This window comes from Pterocles gutturalis, unplaced genomic scaffold, assembly GCF_000699245.1.
Source record: "Pterocles gutturalis isolate BGI_N339 unplaced genomic scaffold, ASM69924v1 scaffold1364, whole genome shotgun sequence".
NCBI classification, from domain to species: Eukaryota; Metazoa; Chordata; class Aves; order Pterocliformes; family Pteroclidae; genus Pterocles; species Pterocles gutturalis.
The window spans coordinates 33,025-49,519 of NW_010132861.1; the positions used below are offsets into that span (position 1 = coordinate 33,025).

At 38.7% G+C, this 16,495-nt stretch overlaps 1 protein-coding gene across 1 annotated transcript in view; it reads right to left on the reverse strand.

Moving 5' to 3' along the window:
• The window catches only part of LOC104467276 (receptor-type tyrosine-protein phosphatase mu), a 34,471-nt gene that overhangs the window by 12,357 nt on the left and 5,619 nt on the right, over positions 1 to 16,495 (reverse strand). The window contains exons 3-8 of the mRNA XM_010081003.1: positions 8,804 to 8,920; positions 4,018 to 4,172; positions 3,581 to 3,716; positions 2,847 to 2,996; positions 2,185 to 2,358; positions 150 to 281 (exon numbers count right to left, since the gene is read on the reverse strand). Of these exons, the coding sequence (XP_010079305.1) occupies positions 150 to 281; positions 2,185 to 2,358; positions 2,847 to 2,996; positions 3,581 to 3,716; positions 4,018 to 4,172; positions 8,804 to 8,920 (864 nt within the window). The remainder of the gene's footprint in view (positions 1 to 149; positions 282 to 2,184; positions 2,359 to 2,846; positions 2,997 to 3,580; positions 3,717 to 4,017; positions 4,173 to 8,803; positions 8,921 to 16,495) is intronic.

A 16,495-nucleotide genomic window follows, 5' to 3' on the forward strand; every position in this document is an offset into this window, starting at 1 on the left:
GCAAGCTACAAATTAATTTTTTAGTGTGTTAGTATTTAATGGTCTTTTATAAAACTAATTACATCCTAAAGCTGTTCTGAAGTACACATGTGCTGAAATCCTGAGGCACTAGCACTCCTCTGTTGAATGGAGCAGTTTTCTGGACTTACTTGTGCTGGATCGACATCGTTCAGCATAACTATTGAAGTGCAGTGATAATCTAGGACCAGTCTCCAGAAATCTTTGACAGTATTTGGTAAGGGATGCTGTGTAACTATAAAAGCTGATGGTTGCTTGTAGCTCTGCAAAGAAATAACAAGAGATGGTGAGAAGAATGGTAAAAAAATCCATTTAGCAGAATGCCAGCTATAGCCCCAAAACTTTGGGTCTGAAAGCATTATCTTTATTTTCTATATAATTAATACATTGTTTTCAGCTCTTTCGCAAGATCTTATATGCTTCAAAGTTAATAAACTGTATTTGGGCAGAATACAACTTCTGCAGATGTTATATTTCTGAAACTTATTTTATGCCACAGACATAAATCTGACCAGCTACTTGCATCTTTCTTTCAGAGACAGTCACTGAAGAGACCACAGAAAATGAATTCAATGTGTTTTGGGGTAGAGATAAAGACATGTATGACTTCAGTTCTTTGTTTTGGTTTCAGCAAACCATAAGCAGCAGCTATTGATGCTGCTGGCACATCAGTCAGCTTCCTTCTATCCTACTGGTCCTGTCTTGCTGGAAGTTGTATGTAGATGAGAGATGCTTGAGAGGCTCTCCATTACTCCCTCACTTAGAAGCCCCAGCAGTTTTCTGGGAAAAATCCTTCTCAAATTCATTCTAATACCAAATAATGAAAATTATGCTTGCTACCCCTTTTGCTTGAAGTGAGCTCTAAAGGCTTACACGAGGTGATCTGACTGCACCTCAACTGATGCAAGTGGAGAGGGTGAAATGCATCATCTTGTCTGCTGGAGATTGAGTAGAGAGAGGGACAAATGTCTGCTCTTGCCTGTCAGTGCAGGGATACTGCAGGAGCCTGGCCAGGGTGCTTCAGGTGGAAAGTGACCCAAATCACATCCTCCCTTGGATCCTTTTGCCCAGACACCTTTTGGATCCAGCTCATTGTTTCAACAGTGAAGAACGGAAGCATTTTCAAAGCAAATATTGAGGCACTGCTCCTTTTGAGCAGTACTTAATTTACAGAACAAAACAGTACTGAACTCTGTGGGAAAGAAGACAATGTAATGGCAAGATTGTAAACTGCAGATCAAGAAAGCTCCGTTCTAATAAGAAATGTTGTTGACCTGCTGTGAGAACCTAGAGAACTCACTTAAACTTCTGTTTTCAGTTCCTCTCCACAGACAAACATAAAGATAATACACTTACCTTTTCACAGGAGTGTTTTGAACTTTAGGCTTATTTAAGAAAATGCTTTGAGAACTCGGAAAGAAAAAAATGCACACACTGCTATAAACTGTTATTACTCTAGCTTTACTTTTCAAAAAGGCCATTTACAATGTGTTCATGCTTTGCTAAACTCTGTTTTCTTGTTGTTTATGTGTTTGACAACCGTAATTACTATAGCTTCAAATTGTCAAAGATAGGCTCTAAGTATCTACAGACTGTAAAGGTGGTTTAAGTGTCTTTTTACTGATATTCTATTAGCAGTATTAGAATTACCATAGATGCATTAGAAAAAAACTCCACACACACGAAGAGGAACCAATCATTCAAACAGAAATAAACGGAAAGACCGAAGTAATGGCTTGTGTACTATCTTATCTTGTGCTGACAGACAATTATTTTTTTGTTAATTACTGTTTAAATTAGAAGCAAAGGGAACTAAAAGATTGTTGCAAACCTTATTATCCTATTTAACCGCCTTGGTGTCTTAATAGGTAACATTTCTTTTTCCTAGGCCAGATGGTTAAAAATTCAAGCACTAAGGAGAAACCTAGACACATTTAATTTATCAAAACTCCCTGACTTGCTCTCTGAGCATGGCTTTGGAACCTTGGCTGTGACATAACATATGTGGGATCCAAAATGTACTTGGGAGTTTAATGATTTTGTGCCATGTTTTTGGAAAACAAACTAGAAGGATTTAATTCTTCTTACGCTGACTTCACTTTCTGGCATTGCTCAGGTTGGGGGGCTGTTTTTTCCCTTATTATTAATGATGTAGTGAAGACTTACATCCATCAGTGCAGCATTAATGTAGTTACTGCTCTCCCCATCTATCGTTATGAGGAAAGGCAGGCATCTGTCTGGAGGCAGAACATCCATACAGCGATTCTTTTCATGATTTCGTGGTAAAAGTGCTATGCTGCAGTCTTCTACACGCAGTGTTGGAGTCACCATATTTAAAGTCTTTAAAAAAGAGTAAACAATACAACAGAAAAATTAACACAGCAGTGAAAGCATCACAAAATATTTAAGAATAGATCAGCTCAGCATTCAGTTTCAGTGGGAATCAATATGCAGAGAAAAGAAAACACAACACAGTCAACAGGGTTTGGAAGCAAAAAAATCTGGAAGCATACAGATCTGAAAAATAACCCCAACGGCAGCTGCAGAGTAACTTGCCTTCTGGAGAGAGAATAGTGGAAGGAATCAACATGCTTTCCTTGAGTAATAAGATTGTACTACTACTGTATTGTATTCTTTTATGATTTTGCATAATTCAATAGCAATTAGCGACATGTTATTTTCCCTTTTTTTGCAGTCTTTCCCTCCCAGGCATGGGCCACAGTTCACATGGTTATAACCAAGCACTTAGGTAGAAGTCAAGCACTTAGGTAGCAGTGTTTAGTATAGTTGAACTGTATGGCTTCTAGGTACTGCTAGCCACAACTTACCCTAAATTCCTCTTTGATCTGGCTGGAGTTAGTTTGAGGATCCAGTTTATTCATTTCATAGTAAACAGACCTAACTTGAGAAGCTGGAATCGATGTGTCCCCACAAAGACAGGCTTCCAGGATAGCATCATGGATGAATACATACTGTTCCTGATAAATCAATTAAAATAATTACTGACATAGACAGCATATGCTATTAGTGTTTTGGTAAATAAAAAATAACAGCTAATATGGTTGCCACTAATTCTCTTTGACTACTGGCACTGAAACAAGACCAGAAGGAACAACAGCAGTTCACAACTTTTTCCCTTTAGTTTAGAAATTAATATGGAAGGATTGACTCAAATTAGCTACAAGTATAAAAAGAAGTGCAGTAACACTCTGTAATTAAACTCAGAATGTTTCTGGTTTCCTCATTCCTCTGCACAGTTCTGTAATCAGTTATCACATAACTGAGCCTCAACAAGATGTACTCCAGAATGAATCCTCCCCGGAGAGAAAACAATCATGATTTTCCTTTTTTTAAAAAAAAACACTGTGGACTTTAAGTGCAGCATACTTCAGCACTTGTTTGGGCAGTGGCTCTTCAAGTTTATGTGTGCATTATTTTCTGCATATGACTGAATAAATTACCTTCTGGATGCTGCCTACCACAAAGCAGCTCCAGTTCTATGGGCCAGAATAATACTTTTTCTTGCAAAGTGTAAGGCAGTATTCCAGTAGATTAACAATACCTCAGTCTGCACCATGTTAACTCTCCGAGATCGAAGCTCTCTCACGCAATTGTATATGTCTACAACACCTTCTCTTTCTGCCATATCTAGCATGATGTCAATAACAATGAAGCACCCGGTTCTGCCAGCACCAGCACTGAAGTAAAAGAAGAGCACAGTTAACGTTCATCAGTGTATTGGAAAATGTAAAGCGCAAGGGTTCATCTTGCAGGTACTTGATCAATGGGATGGTTACTGAAATTAAGTCTTGCATTAAGGCATTCGCAAGATTTCAGGCTCAGTTTTGCCATTCTCATTTATATTTTAGGTATTAAGTTCTTGTGGGTAGAACTCCAGTGGCTTCAGCAACCTGTTTGGGGATTACACAGTACAGCAGAAGCAAAAGTAGATTCTGAGCTCAGTGGACAACGCAATGGAGGTACTTCTCTTCTGCTTACCTGCAGTGAACAACCAGAGGGCCAGCGTTTGGTGGGCTCTTGGATTTGACCTGCCGCACAAATCCCAGCAGGCCTGTTGCATGGTACGGTACACCATGGTCTGGCCAGCCAGTGAAGTGAAACTGACGAATTTCTCGAATCTCATGAGCACCTCTCTGTTGAAAAGACAAGGGTTCAAAAAGAAAAACAAGCTAGAATGTGAAAGAAATTGGACACGAGATATCATAAGAATGTAACTTCAAAAGACTGAGCCTTGCTGAGAAACATCCACCCCCTACCAATACCCATATCTGTACAGACTGTTGGAGAGCTTTCTCATAGCAGGAGAGCAAGTTCAAAGGTTACATATCAGCTTGGTTCAAAGCCTTACAACAAAACTGAGTAATTTAGCACTGGACTGGTTAGAAACTTTTAGCAACAAGATAGACACTCATCTCTATATTTAAGCACTAGGTTGCTTTGAAAACTGTGGCCTTAAGATGCATGCCATGATCACAGAACAGGTCAGCAGCAAGGCCATGAACAGATAGCACAGAAGACACTTTTTTTTTTTTCCGTTGCTCCCCACAGGAGTTTCGCTGGTGACTTCAGAGAACTACAATTTCAGCATAATTTTCCTTATCATTTGTCTCCTTCACTGGTCTGAAAGAAACAGCTGAATAGTAATAAACCTTTTTGCACCACCAATCATATGGGCTGTGTTTGTAGCCCTCCACATGCTCACCCTTCAAGTGATTTGCCACAGTCTACAAGGACATGGATATGGTGAGACAGATACGAATGAGAAGCCGACTAAGTAATTTCCCATGTGACTTTTTGGAGCGGTCGGGATATTAGAGGTGTATATGCTAAGTTTTACTTTCTTAGTGTTTCTATTTCCCCTTCCCCCTCTAAAAATGTTGCTGCCAGTATTTTATTCTCATTAGAAATCCACAGACCAGAGGCCATCATACATATTTCATAAGCAAACAGCAAAATTATGACATATCATGTCTAGGCTGGACTAGATGTCAGTGATATTAATAACTGGTGGTTTACAGTGTTTCTTCTTAAAGATGTATTTCTTGTCTTGAGCTAGTTCGCATATAAAAGGTCTAATTATTTTTGCATAATGAATTAACATAAAATTCTTAATTTATTGCTAGTATGCAAGCTAAAAGAGTCTGGGATTTTTGATGGTTGAGAAACTCTGGCCATGCCAGTGCTATGTGACTAGAGTGGGGTTGGTGTATCTTGAAGTCCTGATGTTCTGACAGCTCAGGCTAGGGGTCTGTGGAGATTGGGCATCTACTCAGAGGAATATCTGGACTCATCTCCCTCATAAACTGTGACACAAAAAGGCAGGCAAGGGAGAAGATGAAGAGCATATGCAACACTAGTGTAGACTGAGGAGAACACACCCTTGCAACAGAAATGACCTTATATCCTAAAAACCAACTTTAAAACATATTGAAACCCAGGAACAGACAAAGTAATTTGCATTTTAAGACAGTCTAGCAAACACATTGAAATACAATTTGGGCTCTGTACTCTAGGGATTTTAGAGTGTGTTAGTTAACACATCTTTTTGCTACTGTAAGCAAGACCTCCAACTCTGTAAATAGCTGTGTGTAGGTGGGGTATCCATGTCCCGAACACTTTTATATTGCTCATAACAACTGCCCACAATCCCCTAAGAAACAAAGATCCTATACAAAAAAGCAAGTCCATGCCTATACAAACTGAGGGCTGAAAAGAGTACCCCACAGAAAATTTTTCATGCTGTATGCAGCCTTGATTTTCAATCAATTCACAAAAAGTAAACTGGCCCTCCAAAATAATGGAGGACCAGGATACGTCCTGTGTATCTTGTGTATTGGTTTTGAAAATGCTGCCTGTCACGCTAACTGCATGTTTGTCTATCGTTGCTAACAGCTGCTTAGAAAAGGTTTTGCATATAGGGTATTTTTATAAGGAATTTGCTTATTACACCTACCAAAGAACGATTTTCATGTCTGTAGCTTCCCTGCTGGTTTCTAACCCCAAAATAACAACACAACTGCATGAATCATAAAAGCATATGCTCAGCTTGTTAAGATTGTATTTTTTACTTTTTCTTTCAGCTAAAACAAACAGAAAATGGTGTACATTGCTAACAAGCCCTAGGATGTTAAACAATGTAGACCCTAATCCTACAAATACTTATGGTGCTGCTGTATGTTGCTATCTGAGTAATTAATCTGAGTTAACTTTCGTGCTGGAGCTTTAAAGGAACGGCTCCAAAGCAACTGTTTATGCACACAGCATAAAGCGTATCTAGGAATTGGTCTTCAGAATCAGAGTGCAATTTTGGGTTCCATTTTCTTAGTATTATCCCCCTACTCCTCAATAATTACCAAATAGCCTTTAAAAAAATAAAAATAAGTGATAAATTTATTTCCAAAAAAATCAACCCTTAAACTCTATTTTAGGAGCAGGTATGAGATATTCATCCACAAATAAAAAAGACAGTGAGAATGGACATCCAGTCCAACCTCCCAATCAGAGTGGGTCTATGGCCAGCACTAGATCAGGTCACCCATGGATCTGTCTAGCTGAGCCCTGATGACCTCCAAGAATGAAGATTCCAGAACTTTTCAGGGTAACCTGCTTTAGTACTGAACCACCTTCCTCCTGAAGCTTTCAATACCACAACTTCTTGGTTACTGCCCCTTGTTTTACCATCCACTACCATCGAGCAGAATGAGGAGAATTTGGTGACCCTGATTTTCTGAACATCTTTGAGGTAGTCACAGGCTCCTCATCTTTACCACACTGAAGGCCAGCTCCTTCAACCTCCCCCTGCAGCTCATACATCCTACATCTGTAGTCATCTTGGATATAACATGTTGTCCCAGGATGTCACAGCCTGTGCTGACAGATGGGGTTAGCCCACTTGAAGTGCAGAACTTTGCATTTTTCCTTGTTGAATTACTAAAGTTTCTGTTGGCCAAATCTTCAAGTCCTTTGGAGCTGAGATTCCAATGTTCAGCATTTCAATGCCATCCTTCACTTAGTATTATCTGCAGCTTTGGTTAGGCTGCAGTCTTTCTCATCATGCAGCTTGTCTTGGAGAGGCTGAGAAGTATCAGTCCCAGTAGATCAGAAATATAAACTTGAGAGAATTATGGTGGAAGAGATGTACAGACTTGACCTTCCAGTACCATTGGAAGAGTTAACAAGTATGGAAAATAGGGTAAAAACAAATGTACTTTAGTCAGACTACACTGACACTGCTTTTAGAGGCTTACTGAAAAAATACCAACTATTTAAAAGCAGTCTCTAAATGAAATCTTTTCAGATGGAGATTTTTTTTTAAAGAAATAAAATGTTTAGTGCCTTTTATCTCCATCTGTTCTAATGCACTTATTCAAGACAGTTTGGTTATGATCAACTGTAAAATCCTCTAGGTCTTTTTTCCCAGTCCCAGTTAAGAAGTGAAAAGCTAACATCAAAGCATGGGCTTAAAATTTGCAGAATAGAAATCAACCGGTACTTAATCTACTTCAAAGTGTAGCCACAGTTTCTCATCTGTTTATTAAAAATATCTAACTGCAAGGAAACAACAGGCTTGAATGAATTCATTGTACAATATGTATAGTGGCAAACATGCTACAATATTTTGGTTCATTCAAACCACGTAATTCTATTATGATTACCCTCAGGTTGCTGTATTGATGCATATTTAAGTATTAGACTGAAGAATAAAATAGGAAAAAAAACCAATTCTTTTGTTACTGTGGATGCATGTACAGAGACTCTGTTGGGTTGTCTTTTTGGCAGTTTCATATACTTGGGTGCAGGATTCTTTGATGTTAAATATTATATTCTTCAAAACCGTAACTGAATACTATTTCATCACTAGAGACAATCAGTGTATCACAGGTACTGCAACTCAATCAAAAGGAGTTTTCTAAGCTAATTAGTTGACAAACTGCTCATGGTGCTACTGAGAGAACATTAGGAATATCAAGTCTTCCAAAGAGGCCCTTTCCTCGTTGTTCTGCAACTCAAATGAGCCTAGAAACATACAGTTAAAACACTTCTGCCTTTTAATGAAGTCTGAATAAAATCCCTGAATTGACACAAAATGCCTGACACCCTTCAGCTTTGACTGACCATACTTGTTCTCACTTTCAGTAAGCACCGTATTTGTTAAATTGTATGTTGTCCTTATATTGCAAACTGTTTGGGAGAGCTACAAGATCAAGTAAGCATAAAAAAAATTCATGGCATTATTCTAAGAAACAGTAATACAACATACTGATTGGAACTCTCCATATAAAGATGAATTCCACATGAAAAGTGAAATTGCCTTGAGAAGAAAATTAGTTTGTTTTAACCATGTGTCTGCAGACCAGGAACATATTGGCCCAACAGATAACAGCATTCTCCACCATGGACTTCTGAATAATGGTGCATGTAGCCGCTTGTACAGAACGAAAATGACTGCAGGGAACATAAGATGGGAAAACAGCACGAGTATGTTTTTCAATTGATTGCTGGGAGGGAGACTTCGATTTCTCCTAGGCAAGGAACATCACTTTTTCTAACTCAGGCAGGGGCCAACAGTGATGGACAGCACAGAAAAGTTGCTGCACTTAAAGAAAAACACAGTCTACCGTAAGAGGGCGGTAGTCGTTTACCCAAAGAATAGCTACAAAACCAGGATGTCAGTCAAAAGATTTAACTCTCCCATGTTGAATCTTTATATAAGTTGCTTAGGCAGATACCATTGTATTTAAGAAAACTGAATTTGGAAACTTACCTTTTCTACTGCAAATGTTCGAATCACATATTCAGCCAGGAGCTCTGTTTCTATTAGGGTAACTTTAATGTCTTTGTAGATCTCTGTATCATCTGGCCAGTATTTGCAACATTTGACCTTTAAAAAAATACAAAAGAAATTAAGGTTCATTTATTTTAGAAGGTTCATACTGAATCTATTCTGTATTCTGTGCAATGATTTCTGCTTTAAAATGCAATCACCCACAAAACAGTCATATTTTTTGCACATGGAAATGATTAATGTTTAATGGATATTGCCTCTTTTTAAGACGGCTTTCATAGTTGCAGGTGAGATTGGTAAAGTAAGGCAAATTTGTACAGTGCACAAAGGGATATTTATTCCCTGCATAACTCAGTTACAGTAACTGTCCATTTCCTCTGCCTTCCAGTGCAGGGTGTGCCCAGAGGGACAACTACCACCAGAAGCCTTTTTTTCCTCAACCTCTAGTTGGTGATTTATCACAAAAATAACTTCCTACCTTCTAAAATGATTTTTTTTTTTTTTTTTTCAGACAGGAAGGATCTTCTCTACTGTTGGAAAAGTATCTGTTTTCTCAGATTAACTTTCCAAAGGAACTGCTGAGAGGTCAAATGACAAAACTCAACACTCGAAGTCAAGAGACGAGTTTTCTGTCTGGGCTGTAACACCAGTTCACTAGATGACCCCAAACACTATGGGTAGGATTTATCTCACTTAGCTCAAACTAAGGGCAGTAGGATGAATGCCTTCTAGAGGTGCCTTTATTTTTCTTAACTATGAAGAGAGTCTAGATGACTGCCTTTGCCTAGGTGTTCAGCTTCTTGATGGCTAAGGGTAGGTGAGATGCATTCCCCTTTCCCCCGTACTGATTTCAATAGGCTTCTGGAGCTGTGCATTCTTGGCAAATTCATCCTGGATACAGAGATGGAAAGAAGGTGGGTTTTGTGACGTGTAATTCAGAGTTTCTGAGCCCTGATGTGGTCTAGACAGGACAAACTTCACAGTATTTAACATATTCAAACATGCACTATTACTCTGCTATTTTTTTAAAATGGTTCGTTGTGGGGAGTGTATATGATGATGCAGATAGCTGACAGACTTAAGAATTTTCTCCTCCTTCCCATTTGTGCGGACAAAGCGGTGGGCAGGCAAGCTAACACATTACTTACATCTCTCTGTTTTATTCTGCTCTATCACAGTAACAGCTATGCTATCACCACTGCATCTGGCCACCGTCCAGTAGTGCAGTACGTACTAGGGGTAGCATCTGTTATACATCTGCTCCATGGAATGGTTTCTCTCTTTCTCTCACCAAAGGGAAAATTTAAAATGGACCTTTTAATAGATGTAAATCTACTTTTCATTTAAATATACACTTAAATCGGTTGGGTAAAAAACCAAAACACTTATTCAATGAAAAACTGATACAAAAATAATTAAAAAAATCAACTTCACAACTGTTAAGAGTATTTCTCAAACCCATTTTTATGCCAAAATATTTGGATTACTATCCTGTCTAGTCTTGAGCAAAAGGTAAAATTGAAAGATGTGTGTATAAGCACAGAGTGAAAACTGTAAAGCATGACTGAAATTATTTATTTTTTCAAACTCCAGGTTCAGTATATAAAGCACGATTACACAGAGAGTCAAACCTTGTCCTGTCAGGCAGAGGAAAGTACTTTCCTCAGAATTTGTTTCTAGTGACATAGCTGATAATCACATACAATCCCTCTTTACTCTCTGGACAGAAGGAAGGTCTAGCCACACGAAAGTGGTAACATCAGCAGAGAAAATAAAAAGTTTGTCAGGGCAGAGTCAGTGGTTCTGACCCTTCTCCTGACTCTTTATCAGGATAAAATTTAAATCTGAATAACACTGAGTTGAAGGGCTTGAAAAACAGAGCCCCACATCAGGATCCTCTTCGAAGAAAAAGAGTAGCCTTGTTGTAAGCCCTGACTTCCAGCCACAAAATTATACAAGCATCCTAACAGCTTATTCCTTCTTATACAGCTGACTGAAAGCTCCTAGAGCAGAGCTGAAGTTCAGGTAGCTATAAGCAGGTTTTTATTTATTTTTCTACGCTTATTTTCAGACCTAGTAACCACATTAGTATTGGCTAAGAAAAATTCTTTATGCTCTTCACATTTCATCTGGTATTAAGCACGGTTTCAGGACAACCGGCAAATATTAGGTTATACAGTTCCCTTCCACAGTGAGAGGCTTGGAGCTGGGACACTGGACAGTCCTCGCAGTGCCTAGCACTCCTGTACTGGGGGTGAGGGTAACAAGACTGCTCCCCTCGCTGTGCTCAGCAGCCAGCAAGGTGGCAGGGTGTCAGTGTGCATGAGGAGGTTTCCACCAGCCAAGGACCTGGATGGTCCCAGGGTGCCTAAACTGCAAGGTCTCTGGCAAACACATATTCATCTCCAAAGCATACCTACCAGCTATAAGCAATGAACAACCATTTCAAAAGCATTAAACATTGCTGCAAGCAGTTCAGTGGTTGCTGCTGCTATCTGTTGTTGCATTGACTTGATAGTTATTCAGATCTTGTTTGGATGTATTTCCAAAAGCTCTGTGATAGAAGTTAAGTGAAAAATACTGAACGCTCATTGTTTTGTCTGTGTAGTTAAAGTAATCCAGAAAATTCACACAGTTCAAAACCCTTAGGCTAGCAAACCGGCTCTATAGTCACTGCTGGGAACTCTCCAAAACTAGGTTTTCCTACCTATGGATAAGATGATTTTTCAACTCTCCATGCTATTCTGCATGGCAATTCACACTGCCTCCGGACTGGAGCAGCCCACTGACAACCCCATCTCTGGAGCTGGTTCCCTTTTTCTGCCTGTTCACTTATTCTTTCCACAGGTGGAACCTGAAGCACATGCGGACAGCCAACGCACGTAGGAAGGGAGCAGCTGCAGCGGTGATCCCAGTCACAGCACTACTGATCAGCGTGTCTCTTTGTTGCTAACTTTAGCCTTGTTTCTTTCTGATGGGTGCCTGTCATCCTCAGAACAGCTCTAGTTTAGTAAAATAAACAATTGGGGATAAAAAAAAACCCCAACCTGGCTGAATTAAATTGCTCAGCCTTGAAGGAAAACATGCCTGTTTCTAACTTTGGAAGACTAGACGGTCTGGATAATGACTAAGAACTAGGGACATTTAGAAAGACCAGTTCAGAAGAGCACAGTCCCCACCTTCTTATGCCTCAACTGTTGGATTTGCTTCCACTCTTTTTTTAAACCTTATTTAAGATGATCCAGTGGAATAATTAGGGAAGCATTGGGGGATGTTGCACAGAAGTTACAGCCTTTCATGCCTCATGCAGCTTGGGCCTGCCGGGGATTTCTTACTCTGTCTGCTGCAGAGGGGACTTTGGGCACAGAGCAGACTGGTGCTGAGCAGAAGGATCCATGACAACACAATTTCCTGAACACTCTCCCAAGTGGAATAGGGGCTGTAACAGCTGTGGGAACGGTGCCAGAGCCACAGTCAGAGCCACAGACCAACACTAAATGATTCACTCACTGGAAGGCGGGGGAAAAAAAAAAACCCCACAACTTTTTTTTTTTTTTTTCCTAAATTCAGGCTTTTTTCTTACTTTTGGCTCTTGCTGTGCAATGCTGCTGCACGTGCTGAGCTCAAGACATGGGAACTCTGTGGACTTCTGATGAGCCAAAAGCTAAGTAAATGTTTAAAGACTAGTCTCCCATCTCCTCCAGGACCTCTCAAAGAAATGCAAAGGTGTCTTAAAGACAGAAGTAAATTAAATAGGGCAAATCTGATTCACACTTGTAAAAAATTATTGGATCAGGGCCCTTATTTGTACAAGGAAAGACAATTGCAACAAAACAGAATATGGTTTTACCCATCAAATATGAGAAACACTGCTGGTAACATATGTTTGTTCATTTTTTTCTTTTTAACACAGCTTTAGCTACTGTGACGTGATGAATCTAAAATCTTTCCCTTTTTATAAACATTTGGTACATGTTTTACAAAAAAACCCCTCTACTAACAGAAGGTTTAGCTAAATAATTGATACATGAATCCAGAACTGAATAGTAAATGAATAGAATTTTTTTTTTTTCACACAGTTGCTACCATAACAGTAAATATCATCCACAAAGTGGAAAACATAATTTTGAAATATAATCTGAGCAGAACTATAATTGAGAATTTGTTCAGATGCACCCCACATTTATATCCTAACAACGTGCCAAAAAATACAGATGTTCATCACAAGATGAGATAAAAGGGCGATTGCCAGAGACATAATGAAAATGCTCTGGTTTAATCTATTCATCCCAAGGTACACAGTTCAATTGTTCCAAACATGTTTATTTTACTAATAATTTTAAAAATTTGGACAAGATGATTATTGATTTCCACCCCCTAGCTCCATCCACCAACAAAATAGTCTAATGTGAGAGACTAAGAATTAAAAATAAACGTGGAAAGTTGCTGTTGCTACTTCTAAATATAAAAAACAATGTAGGCAGTGGATAGCTAATGAACACAAATTGTGACTTCCGAAGCTGTATACTGAGCCATTTGGCAATGTGACACATCTAGCTAAAAGCAGTATGAAAGCCAGGACAGTAATTCATTTACTTAGAGGACTGGAATAGGAGGACTATTACAGAATTAATATGTGAGCTGGCTGTGAAATATGCGTTGTAGTTTAAATAACACTGATTATTCAAAGTTTCCAATATCCTTTGATTCTGAAATATACTTAGCAAAAAGGTGATATAACTGGCTATACACTGCATGGATTGTCGTTAGCGAAGAGCAGTATTATATGTTCTAATTTAAAATTAATCCCGAACTAAGAAATGACGATAAGTTGGACATAAATTTTGAAGTGAAACCTCTAAGATATAAAATGAAACAGCCAACCAAGCTCACTGGTGAAAATTTTTAACAGATTTTACAGATGAAGCTGGGATAACATCATACACTTTTATTTGGCTGACTTGAAGTAAAAGGACATCCAATAAATGAAATTATTTTTATTTAAATGCTTTTCAAACTAAAAAGTATTGCGATTTAAGAACATTTTATAAGTTATAAAACAACCTCTGAGAGAAGATAAAACTCGGTCTCTCTTTTTTTCCATTTTCTTTGTTTGCTTTTGAGCAAGTCAGTTAATTGATTTATACCTCATTTTACAGTTTTCTAAAAGAGGTATGGAAGAGTATTGAGAAATACAATACTTAAGCTACTGTTTAACCCCATCAGATGAATGGGTCTGTATAAAGACAGCAGAAATCTTTATGTTGTTCACAGCTTCCAGAGGGGGAGAGATATCTCCATGGATTTTAACAACTCAGTCTAACTTCTTACAGTGACAATGCAGAGCTGATATAATTCTTCACCTTCTGCTGCTCTGTGTTGCCCCATCAGTGCAAATCCTAGGTTTCCTGGTGGATGCACTCTCATTCACCTTCTGCTCAGAACAGCTGGCTTTCTTGACATGTTCAGTAGCAGCCATATACTAATGCTTTCCAACTGAGGGAATGAGGATGATCCTTTGTTCTTAAGACTCAGGTATACTGCTAGCATGCCATCAACCTGGTAGCTTAGGTTAGATGAAATTAAGTTGACAGGCCAAATCCATGGTGTGGCCTTCCTTTGACTGTAAAAAATTAGTCTAGAAGAATTGCTTTAGGGCAAAGGTAACCCAAGCTAAAGCTGTTGTAGTGTTCCTGCCTCCATTGCTAATACCAACAGAAGAATATGGATTGCCTCTATTTCAATGCTTATGCTTAAGACTATTTTGTGTCCCACTGGTCATCAAAAAAGACTGTAAATTAGCGCACCTTAGTACAGCCCTGGAGGAAAAAAGGCTGAGCACAGAGCACATGAGAAGGGTGGTCCCATGCCAAGATGAAGGATGGTTACAGGGTTAGCTGGAGCTCCTCAAAGCCCGTATTAATCCCTTACACAGCTGTAAAATCATGGACATATTGCTCAGATCCTGTGCTCTGAGGACTTGATGTGCCTGCATTGAGCGGAATAGCCTGTGCTCTGAATCATGCTTCTGTTCCCAGAGCAAAATCATGCCATTAGTTGAGCTACAGAGCACCACCAAGTTAGAGGATTGCCTTCTGGCTCTAAAATCTGATTGATCATCTGATGTTAGGTTAGAAAGCTCTACATGTTACTCTGCTGGGTAAGGTAAAACTGTGTTGGTGCATCCAGGACACTTCTTCCTTTACAGAGAGACTGAGAGATTAATTTAACGAGACTGCTGAGGTTAAGAGACTTGCAGTGATGTAGCCATTTTGCTCGCCACGACATTTCAGAGAACTTGAACCTCTTTACAAACTGCACTTATACTTGCATCCTACACCTCAGCAGCACTTCAGCAGCTAGCCCAACAAGGGGGTTTATGCTTTTGTGTATCCTTTAAATCTTCTATTTATTTCTCAAAGTGAACTATCTCAATTGGATTAGTGAGCATTAAAATATTAATCTCTGTTGATTAACATTCTTTGAAACTTAGCTTTTACTGGAAACAAAACACTGTGAGCTGAAAACACGTCTACTTTGAGTGACATGGGACAGTGCTGAATGCTTGTAGGTTGGTGTCCTGTTTGATGATGCTAACACTGCTAATCTGGAGACATCTTTATTAAATAGTTGCAAAGAGTCCTTCCTTCTCTTTCCTGAATAACAGCTGCCATTTTTTTTCCTGAAGGGCTTCTCCCCAGCTACACATGATGGAATAATGCCAACTTGTTATTTCTGGTTAGAAGTCTAGAAAGCTGAAATCCGTTTTGATGACCAGAAGGGTTCACCGACTTGAAAGATTAACAATAGTTTTAAATTACAACTGTTTTCTTTTTTTCTCATTGATACTCTGTAAAAATATAAACTCTACTCTATCCAACAAGAGATACTGGAATTACAGTGAAACCAAAAGTAAAACAACAGAATACATAATAACATATACGTACCATAAGCACGGGCCCCAGGTTTTCTGGGTAAATATGATTAAGAAAAAAATTTTCTCTAGATGGTGAAGGACACTATTTATGGGATTTAGAAGCTGAGACTAGAATTACCTAGAAGTAGGGAAGGGTTTCATAAAGCAACCTTTCTCCCGATCATTTATAAAATGTGGTTTCTTTCTTCCAGTAGAAAAGTTATGAAATCTTAGTCACCAGTATGCTTAAAAACTCTTTGGTAAACCTCCTAAGGAGCACTAATGCCAGTATCCTGACCTAATTCCAATGCAGGTAATTTGACTTATTACATTTAGAGGCAGTTTCAATTAGATAGAGTGTTCTTCCATTTATACTAAATACAAATGTGCTGTTTGTAAGGCGTGTTGAAGAGTTACTCTGTTTCACCTCTGCAATATCGCTGTGATGGGTTATCTAAATCTTAAATACAATTTGAATTTACCTTTCTTTTTATTGGACGGTTCTTCCGCATGGAAGGTTCTCAAAAACTTGTAAAATGTGAAATTGCAAGTTTCATAATATCTTTGTGTCAAAAAATTCCTTTTTTATTCTAAGAATAGGTGGCAAGCCCACTGGAAATTCTGCACAGTTTTTATGTTGCTGGAATTTCCTATGAAGTTTTTATTTGGTTCTTGCAATACAATTTCAGTAAGAAGTCTTTGAACAGGGCTTTACTTGGCAGTTTTTCTTGGATTTCTATGTCTGTCTATAGCAG